Source organism: Rattus norvegicus, chromosome X (genome assembly GCF_036323735.1).
Source record: "Rattus norvegicus strain BN/NHsdMcwi chromosome X, GRCr8, whole genome shotgun sequence".
In the NCBI taxonomy this organism is placed as follows: Eukaryota; Metazoa; Chordata; class Mammalia; order Rodentia; family Muridae; genus Rattus; species Rattus norvegicus.
Window position 1 is genome coordinate 112459853 of NC_086039.1, and position 10478 is coordinate 112470330.

General features: G+C 39.3%; 1 protein-coding gene across 1 annotated transcript; it reads left to right on the forward strand.

Moving 5' to 3' along the window:
* The first annotated feature begins 8107 nt into the window (after positions 1-8107).
* Hmgb1l2 (high mobility group box 1 like 2) lies at positions 8108-9368 on the forward strand. Its single transcript, XM_039100280.2, has one exon. The coding sequence runs from the start codon at positions 8208-8210 to the stop codon at positions 8847-8849; it is 642 nt and encodes a 213-aa protein (XP_038956208.1). The 5' UTR covers positions 8108-8207; the 3' UTR covers positions 8850-9368.
* The last annotated feature ends 1110 nt before the right edge of the window (positions 9369-10478 follow it).

Sequence of the window (10478 nt, forward strand, 5' to 3'; positions counted from 1 at the left end):
GAAAGCAAATGTTGCTCGAAAAATTCCACAATGGAGCCTGATTCTTTATAAGCTAATTTTTTTTAAGTCATAAGGAATATCATGAACATACTGAAAGTGACGCTCACACTATAGGACCATGACGTGTTGGTATCTAAGTCACTTTAAATATTGCTTACGTAAGCCCTCCGTATTTACACCAGAGGAAACAGAAGAGCAGGGTAGTTTGAGTAGTGTACCCACAAAGAAAGACATTATAATGCTCCTATAGTAGGTTTCCTAAGGCTGTAGCCTAAAGCAGAGGGCACTGTGTCTGAACTAAGAGATCAAGACAAGGATTTAATCCTGTACTGAAGTCTGGCAAACACCAATAATATTTTCCCTTAAAAGTGATGTAATCACGAAAGGTTGATAGATCACTACCTGTATCCGTGGTCCACTGCAAAGTTGAACTGCACAAGTGCAATTTAGCATAGGTCATCTCTAATTTAGCAACAGAGAGTGATCTATATCACAGCCACTTAACAAATGGCATCCTTCCAGCTGGTGCCTGTCAGTGAACTAGTCAGTGCTAAATGTAAGGCCCAGTTGGTGATTTATATTACCACTTTATGTCAAGCCAAACTATTTGCTCACACAGACTGGTCCATATTGAGGCGTGCAAATACACCTGACTCAGAAAATGAAAGTTTGACTTCAGCATTACATAGAAATAAACTAATTGAAATTCGGAATTTTCATTGAGTTACAAAATCAACTCAATTTGCCTCAGTCAAAGACTGACATATTGGTCAGGTAGCCTACAAACATAGAAAAGCACTCCGTTCACTTTTATTATGAAATTTGCACAAAGGATAAGCATAACTACAATTTTAAGAAATAGTAGTAAAAGATAATTCATCCCATCTCCCCCCAACTGGATCCAATTTCTAGTACCTTACTGGTCTTCAGTGTACATGACATTGTCTAGCTTCTCCCCACCCCGTCAGCAACTACAAACTCAATCCATTGTTAAGTATTCCTTAGAAACTGTTAATTTTTCCATTTTGTATGATTCCCTTCTAAAATAGCTTGCTTAGTTTGCACATATGCATAAGGTACAGTGTCAATTAAAAAGGAAAATTCATCTTAAGAAGAAATAGAAAATAAATTGACCTAGGGCTTTGCTACACTTTAGCACTAAATCAAAGAAAATGATAGAGTAAAACCAACTACATTTGAAAATTAGGCTGCAATTCAAGGTTACAGACCATCATTGCAGGGAAGTTGAAACTGAAATCTGAAGCAGTAAGTCACATCTACAGTCAGAAACAGGCTTCAAAACCAAGGCATGCTGCCACCCACTTTTAAGCAGGGGCTTCCCGTATTAATTAAAATAGTCAAGACAGTCTCTCACAGAAATGTCCACAGGGCAACCCGGTTTAGCCAATCCTTCATTGAGACTCTCTTCCCAAGTGATTCAACTTCTGTCAGTTTGACAGTTAAGAGCCACCATCACACTTCTGTATCACATTAGGAAGATCTGTTTATCATAATGCACCCCCTCTAACCAACAAACAACCTCTTCATCCTCTCCCACAAACCTTAGGTTCTTTGAGATCAACTTCACCTTCCACAAATAAATCAGAACTTGTAATAGTGTTTCTGCGGTTGAGTCGTTCACTTCTTACATACATTTCCAACTTCCTTGGATTGAACTATATGATAGGAAAGGGAAAGAATAAAGAAATCATAAAAGTAATAGAAAAGATGCTACTTAGAGGAGCAGAAGAATAAGATTCTTAGTCAAGATTGAGATTGTAAGTAAAACCTTCAGCTTCCTCCAAATGAAAACAAGAGCCTGTGTTATAATTGTCAGAGCTCACTGCTTGAGGCAATGAAGTTTGCTTACCTAGGATGCATTTTGAAAAACCTTGATTAGTGACTAGTGTGAGATTCTAGCTGATGTGACTTAGTCATGACATTGTACTTTCTTCCATGTGCTTGGTAACTCAAAATTATGGTAGCAGTTCAAGAAGCCTGTACCCACTCCATCTCACTACTTGACAGTTCCTCCTGTTCCCTGTGCCTTATATTCTGAGAAAATATTGCTTCATTTGACTTTTCTGTATGTAATTCTGTATCTCCCCTCTCTCTTTCTCTCTTTCTCCTTCTGTGTGTGTGTGTGTGTGTGTGTGTGTATGTGTGTGCTTTTCTGTATCTCCAACTCTCTCATACATTACTACTTCATCCTCTTTCTTTTGTTCCCCATTGTTTTTATGCATTCACATTTGCATATTTGTGCAACCTTTAATATGTGAGAGCTAGGAATCTGAATATTGTTCTCACAATTTCTCTCTCACAATTTCTCTCTCACAATTTTAAGGTAAGACCAGTGTGGATATCTGGAGCCCCAGTTTAAACATCATTGCTACTGACCTATGTGATCACTTTGGAGGTATCCTGGAATCCCTTGGATAACACATGCAAGTATCATGCTGTGAATACTTATACTATGAGTTTTGTGCAATGTCTGACTCTGAAGTACTTATTACAGAGAATCTAGAATCCCTGTTTGATGTTTTGAAAAATCTCAGGTTTTGGAATGCCAATAATTTGGAAGAGGTTTCTTAGAGCATAATAGCCTTGACTTCTCCTCCAGGAATGCTGAGTGAGCTCTTAGAGCAAAGCCACCCTCAGAGTGGATGCTAAGACTCTGCTGGCCTAATGAGAAGATAGGTACTTTCAAAAGTACCAGAATGTCCCAGTGTATAAATCCAGAATATAGCACTCCCTGGGCTATGTTTTTCCTGAACACTGCTTGAGTTCATGACCCCTGAAGCTGATGTTTATGGGGTTATAACCTAAAACAGGCCAAATCCTTACTATGAGAAGCAGAATAGAAAGCCTAATCAGATCGTGTTGTTCCTGCAACGTTTGGGAAATGATAATATGGAAGCCTAAGAGATTCTTCAGATTTGAGACAAAGTCCCTCAAGGAGCTCAACAAGGAGAATTCCTTCTCTCAGGGACTGCTTCTCAAGGTCGCATCTAAAGACGGAATAGCCATTTTCCCTTGTTTCTTCACTGTAGAATTTGTGAATTTACTGAATGATGTCTATAATCTGATTAACAAGTACAATCTTGAATGTAGTGGGGTTCCTGTCTAAGGTTTTATTGCATAATAAAAAGGAAATTTTATTATATTTATTTCATTCCAATTCTTAGTTATCGAGGCACACATAGTGCTATTGGAGACCACAGATTAGAATTATTAACAAAGTTTTACAACAATACTGGAAATTATTCCAGTGGTTCCTCAGAAAATGGACATAGTATCACCTTAGCACCCAGTTATACCATTTCTGGACATATACCCAAGTGATTCTCCAACATATACCTCGACACGTGCTCCATAATATTCATAGCAGCCTTATTTATAACAGCCATAAGCTGGAAAGAAACCAGATACGCTTCAACAGAGGAATCGATACAGAAAATGTCGTACATCTACACGATGGAGTACTACTCAGTTATCACAAACAATGACTTCATGAAGTTCATAGGCAAATGGATGGGATTAGAAAATATCATCGTCAGGCAACCCAATCACCAAAAAGCAACCCCACAGACTTTGTATGCACTCACTGATACGTGAATATTAGCCCAAAAGCTTGGATTATCCAAGATATAATGTCCAGACCACATGAAGCTCAAGAAGATGGATGACCAAAGTTTGGATTTTTCAGTCCTTCTTAAAAGGGGAAACAAAAGTGTTCTTAAGAGGAGATATGGAGACAATGTTTGGAGCTGAGACTGAAAGAATCGCCATTCAGAGTCTGCCTTACCTGGGGATCTAGCCAATATATATAGCAACAAAAACTAGACAAAATTGGTGAAACCAAGAAGTGCATGCTGACAGGATGTGCCTGATATATCAGTCTCCTGAGAGATAAAGACAGAGCGTGACAAATGCAGAGGTGAATGCTCACAGCCAACCATTGAACTGAGAATGGGGTCCCAGTTGGAGGAGTAAGAGAAAGGATTGAAGGAGATGAGGGTACTACCAACCAAATAGAACGACAATAACAAGCAACTAGAGCTCTCAGAAACTAAACCATTACCCAAAGAGAGCACATGGACTGCCCATGGGTCCAGCTGCATATGTAGCAGAGGATGACCTGGTGGAACATCAATGGGAGTAATAGCCCTTGATCCTGCCAAGGCTTTCCTCCCACACCAGTGTAGGTGAATGTCAGGGTGAGGAGGCAGGAAGGTGGGGTTAGTTAGGGAGGGGAACACCCTCATAGAAGAACGGGGATGGAAATGGGATAGGGATCTTTGTACTGAAAACCAGGAAAGGGATAACATTTGTAATGTAAATATAAAATATCCAAATATAATTTATTTCCAATAAAAATAATAGAAAAGAAAATATCATACAAAGACTTGGTGATTCTGTGAAGTAAAATACAGAACCCAAGCCAGACCTGTTGGCATATGTGCCTAATCCTAGCCCTTGTTATGTGGAGGAAGGAAGATTAGGAGTTCAAAGTCATCCTCAGATACATAGTGAATTACTGGCCCCTATGGAGTATAGATACCTTATCTGTCTCAAAGAATAAAACAAAAATAAAATAGACAACATGGCATTGAGCTTCAGATTATTTTTTAAAATATAATCATTGCATGGTGCTCACAAAGACTGAAACACCATACACAGGACCTACACAGGTCTGCACCAGGTCCTCTGTGCTTATATTATGACTTCTACTTTAATATTTTTTATGAGATTCCTGAGCGAGTCTCTGATTCTTGTGCCTTCTCTTGGGCTCTTTTCCTCCCGTTGGTTTGTGTTGACCAAATTTGATGCAATAGTTCCTGTTTTATATTTTATTTTGCCATGTTTTTTAAAAGTGAATGAATGTATAAATGAATGAATGAATAAATGAATGAATGAGGGAGGGAATTAATAAATGAATGAGAGAATGAATGAATGAATGAATGAATGAATGAATGAATGAATGAATACCTAGGCATTATAGTAAAGGTTAACAACTGAACTGTCATTGATACCTCCTGAGACATGGGAAAACAGTTTTCTTTACTATAGTGACACTGATATATAGACCACTCCTGAGCTGGCCTTACGTTCAGGAGTAGTTGAACAGCATATAAATGGACTTCAAAGTTTTTTGAATGTGGTTTTATTTGATTACAGTTTAGTGAGGTTTTGGTGTTGTGGGAGAGTGTTTTATTTTGTTTTCTTGATTTGGAGGGTTTATGGTATTGAGTGTTTGTTTGAGAAAGGACTTAAACTTGAGTGGGAAGAGAGAAAGACGGGATCTGGAAGGACTTGGGAGAGAAAACGATCAAAATATATTTAAATTAATTTTTTAAATTAATAAAGTTATAATAAAAATTAAAGATATTTGAAAAATAAAATATAACCATTGCACAGAACAAATTTATACTAAAAGGAATTATTGGTTGTTCAAATTTGCTTGCTAAAACTTGTTGCCTATCCTACCCATTTCAACAAATGCACATTCAGAATGAATAAAGATACAGAAATTGTGATTCAGTTCAAAGTAGTCATCATCCCACAGTATTATCCATACAAAAGTAGATATCTTTTCTTATTTTACACTGATGAATCATGCATCAGTAGAGTTACAATGTCTTCCTAAAACATAATCCCATATGAGTCTATCCCACACTTAACAAAAGACTTTCTCATGCCCCCACTGAGAGGAATATTCTGAAAGCAAATTAAGCCTTTCTAGACTAAAGAGATGGATCAGTGGGTAAAGAATTTCCTAAACAAGCATGAAAACCAGAGCTCAAGCCCCAGAATCCATGTAATGCAGGATATAGAGGCACACGTCTTCAGTCCTGGTGCTCCTATGGTGAGATGAGAGGTGGAGTCAGGAAAACACTCCAAGGCTCATGGGCTAACCAACCGGCTATACACAATAATAAACAAGAGAGCCTGACTCAAACAAGGTGGATGATGAGGACTAACACATGGCACTCGTAGACACACACACACACACACACACACACACACACACACACACACACACAAATGGACAACTAAATTTAAAGCTAAAAAAATGTTTTTAGCCCTCCAAGAGGTACATCCCTAAAATAGGAACCACAAAGAGTATTATGGAAAGTGTCCTTTTGGTAAACATTACCCAACTACAACTAAAATATATCTTTTTTTTCCCCTATTCTTTGCTACCTGCTCTTAATGTCTCTGTGTAAAAGAGGGAGTTTTAAAATGATACAGAATATGACTTCCCTTTCTTACTAGCCAGCATCATAATCAATTGTTATGTGGGCCAAATCCCAGAGGTGAAGTCAGATGAGTGACCACAGGTTTTCAAAATACAAATGTTGGGATAAGTACTATAGTGATTTGACTAATATGCTAGTCAACTGGGGCTCAAGGGAAGACCAATCTACCCAGTCATCAATTAAGTTCCCTTCTTTCTTAATTGTTATCCTGTCCTTGTAAATATTGAATTTCTAAAGTCAGCACTTTGAGTCAGTTTTTATCCACTGTTTGGATCCAGATGAGATTTGCCACATTAGTTCCAAAATGAATTTCAGTTCTGGGTAGGCACTACTGCAGTCCTCTTGGCTTCATAGCACAAGAGACTGGGCAGAAAGTACAGTAATAAGAAAAATGCTTATAGCAGCCAATTCTCTTCTTTGTTAAAGTGATTCATTCTCTGTCTTGATGTCCATAGTCCACGTTGCCACCAAAGTACATAAGGATGTTTATGATCTATGCTGCAGTCTAAATTCAGGCTAATGTCCCTGGCCCATGCCACCACTGGGAGCCATATTGATGTGAGTGGCTTGTACCATAATGGAGTTCATTATCCATACTGCCTTTGAGGGCCTTATCCAGGTTCAACAGCAACGGGTGCCACGTTTGTGGTCTATTCTGTTACGAAAAACCATGAGAAAGTCCAGGATCTGAGTTCCAGATGATTGTAAAGAGCAAAAAGGCTTCTTTGGCAATGATGTTGGTGACTACAGATGCACAGTTGAGAAACAGAGGCATGGAAGGTTATTGTGACAACCTCTACTCCTCCAAGCCGTGCCCCAAAGGTAATAGCTTAAAAGGGAGAGCATCAAAGAGAATTCTTAAAATTTGCGATGATGCTGAAGTGTGACTCTCTACATTTGATGGCTTCTAGCATGGGTGCAGGTGGAGAAGGACCGATTTTCATTAGGGGGCTAACCACTGGGAATTTAACCATCCTCCAGTACATAGATAAACAACACAAGCTTAGGGTTTATGCCCAGAGCTGACCAGTGCCACACACTTGTCTGTACCCAGATCCTGCTGTGAGAAAGCTGGTCTCCCAGGAGTGCTGACACACCTGAGACCACAGGTGAGACCACCAATTCTGCTCATATTCCCAGCCCAAGAGGAACCGGCCTGGAGCCCTCAGGACACAAGAACTGAGGAGCAGTCTGGGACAGAATACTTTTGGTTCCTATCTGTGCCCTGAGCTGACCCTGTGCCACAGCTCTCTCTACCCAGAAGCCCCTGGAGGGGGGAGCTGGTCTCCCAGTAGTGCTGACACACAGGCTTACAGGAGGGTAAAGCCACTGTCAGAGACAGCAAGACCAGCTAATACCACAGATAAGCAGATGGCAAGAGGCAAGGACAAGAACCTAAGCCACAGAACATAAGGCCACATGGCATCATCAGAACAGTTCCTCCCACCACAGCAAGCCCTGGATAACCCAACACAATGAAAGCAAATTTTGGTTTAAAATCACAGCTCATGATGATGTTAGAGGAATTTAAGAAGGACATAAAGAAATGCAGGACAACACAGGTAAACATATAGAAGCCCTTAAACAGGAAACACAAAAAATCAATCAAAGAGGTGAAGGAATTGACCAAAACCATCCAGTATCTAAAAGTGGAAATAGGAACTATAAAGAAATCACAAAGTGAGACAACCAAGGAGATGAGAAAACCTATGAAAGAGATCATGAGTCCTAGACCCAAGCATTACCAACAGAATAGAAGAGATAAAAGAGAATGCAGGAGATACCATAAGAACCTTGACAAAATCATCAAAGAAAATGCAAAATGCAAAAAGCTCCTAACCCTCAGCCATTGCAGTACATTGAGCTCCATAGAGACAGCGCCGGGGCAAGCGAGAGCCGGACGGGCACTGGGCGACTCTGTGCCTCGCGGAGGAAAATCAACTAAACATGGGCAAAGGAGATCCTAAGAAGCCGAGAGGCAAAATGTCCTCATATGCATTCTTTGTGCAAACCTGCCGGGAGGAGCACAAGAAGAAGCACCCGGATGCTTCTGTCAACTTCTCAGAGTTCTCCAAGAAGTGCTCAGAGAGGTGGAAGACCATGTCTGCTAAAGAAAAGGGGAAATTTGAAGATATGGCAAAGGCTGACAAGGCTCGTTATGAAAGAGAAATGAAAACCTACATCCCCCCCAAAGGGGAGACCAAAAAGAAGTTCAAGGACCCCAATGCCCCCAAGAGGCCTCCTTCGGCCTTCTTCTTGTTCTGTTCTGAGTACCGCCCAAAAATCAAAGGCGAGCATCCTGGCTTATCCATTGGTGATGTTGCGAAGAAACTAGGAGAGATGTGGAACAACACTGCTGCGGATGACAAGCAGCCCTATGAAAAGAAGGCCGCCAAGCTGAAGGAGAAGTATGAGAAGGATATTGCTGCCTACAGAGCTAAAGGAAAACCTGATGCAGCGAAAAAGGGGGTGGTCAAGGCTGAGAAGAGCAAGAAAAAGAAGGAAGAGGAAGACGACGAGGAGGATGAAGAGGATGAGGAAGAGGAGGAAGAAGAGGAAGAGGAAGAAGAAGAAGATGATGATGAATAAGTTGGTTCTAGCGCAGTTTTTTTTCTTGTCTATAAAGCATTTAACCCCCCTGTACACAACTCACTCCTTTTAAAGAAAAAAAATCGAAATGTAAGGCTGTGTAAGATTTGTTTTTAAACTGTAGAGTGTCTTTTTTTGTATAGTTAACACACTACCGAATGTGTCTTTAGCTAGCCCTGTCCTGGTGGTATTTTCAATAGCCACTAATCTTGCCTGGTACAGTCTGGGGGTTGTAAATTGGCATGGAAATTAAAGCAGGTTCTTGTTGGTGCACAGCACAAATTAGTTATATATGGGGACAGTAGTTTGGTTTTTGGTTTCTTTTTTTTGTTTGTTTTTGTTTTTTTTTTCTTTTGGTTTTTTTTCCATCTTCAGTTGTCTCTGATGCAGCTTATACGAAGGTAATTGTTGTTCTGTTAACTGAATACCACTCTGTAATTGCAAAAAAATGGCGGCTGTTTTGTTGACATTCTGAATGCTTCTAAGTAAATACAATTTTTTTTATTAAAAAAAAAAAAAGCTCCTAACCCAAAATATCCAGGAAGTCCATGACACAATGAGAAGATCAAACCTAAGGATCATAAGAATAAAAGAGATAGATTTCCAACTTAAAGGGACAATAAATATATTCAATAAAATTATAGAAGAAAACTTCCCTAACCTAAAGAAAGAGATGACCATAAATATGCAAGAATCCTACAGAACTGAAAATAAATTGGCCTGGAAAAGAAATTCCTCCTGTCACATAATAGTCAAAAGACCAAATGCACAAAACAAAGAATCTTAAAAGCAGAAAGGGGAAAAGGTCAAGTAACATATAAAGATAGACCTATCGGAATTACACCAGACTTCTCACCAGAGAGTATAAAAGCCAGAAGATCCTGGACAGATGTCATACAGACCCTAAGAGAACACAAATGCCAGCCCAGGCTACTATATCCATCAAAACTCTCAATTATGATAGCTGGAGAAACCAAGATATTTCATGACAAAACCAAATTTACACAATATCTTTCCAAAAATCCAACCCTACAAAGGATAATCGATAGGAAAATCCAAGGAGAGGAAACTACACCTTAGAAAAAGTAAGAAAGAAATCTTCTTGCAACAAACTCAAAAGAAGATAACCACAAAATATAATCCCACCTCTAACAACAAAAATATAAGGAAAAAATAATCATTGGTCGCTAATATCTCTCACCACCAATGAACTCAATTCCCCAATACAAAGTCTTAGACTAACAGATTGGATATGTAAAGATGACCCAGCATTTTGCTGCACACAGGGAACAAACCTCAGGGAAAAAGACAGACACTACCTCAGAGTAAAAGGCTGGGACAATTTTACCAAGCAAATGGTCCCAAGAAAAAAGCTGAAGTAGCCATCCTAATATCAAATAAAATCGACTTTCAACTAAAAGTTATCAAATAAGTAAGGAAAATTCATATTCATCAAAGGAAAAATCCACCAAGATAAACTCTCAATCCTGAACATCTAAGCTCCAAATGCAAGGGCACCTACATTCATCAAAGAAACCTTACTGAAAATCAAAGCACACATTGCACCTCACACAATAATAGTAGGAGACTTCAACACCCCACTCTCATCAATGGACAGATCATGAAAAC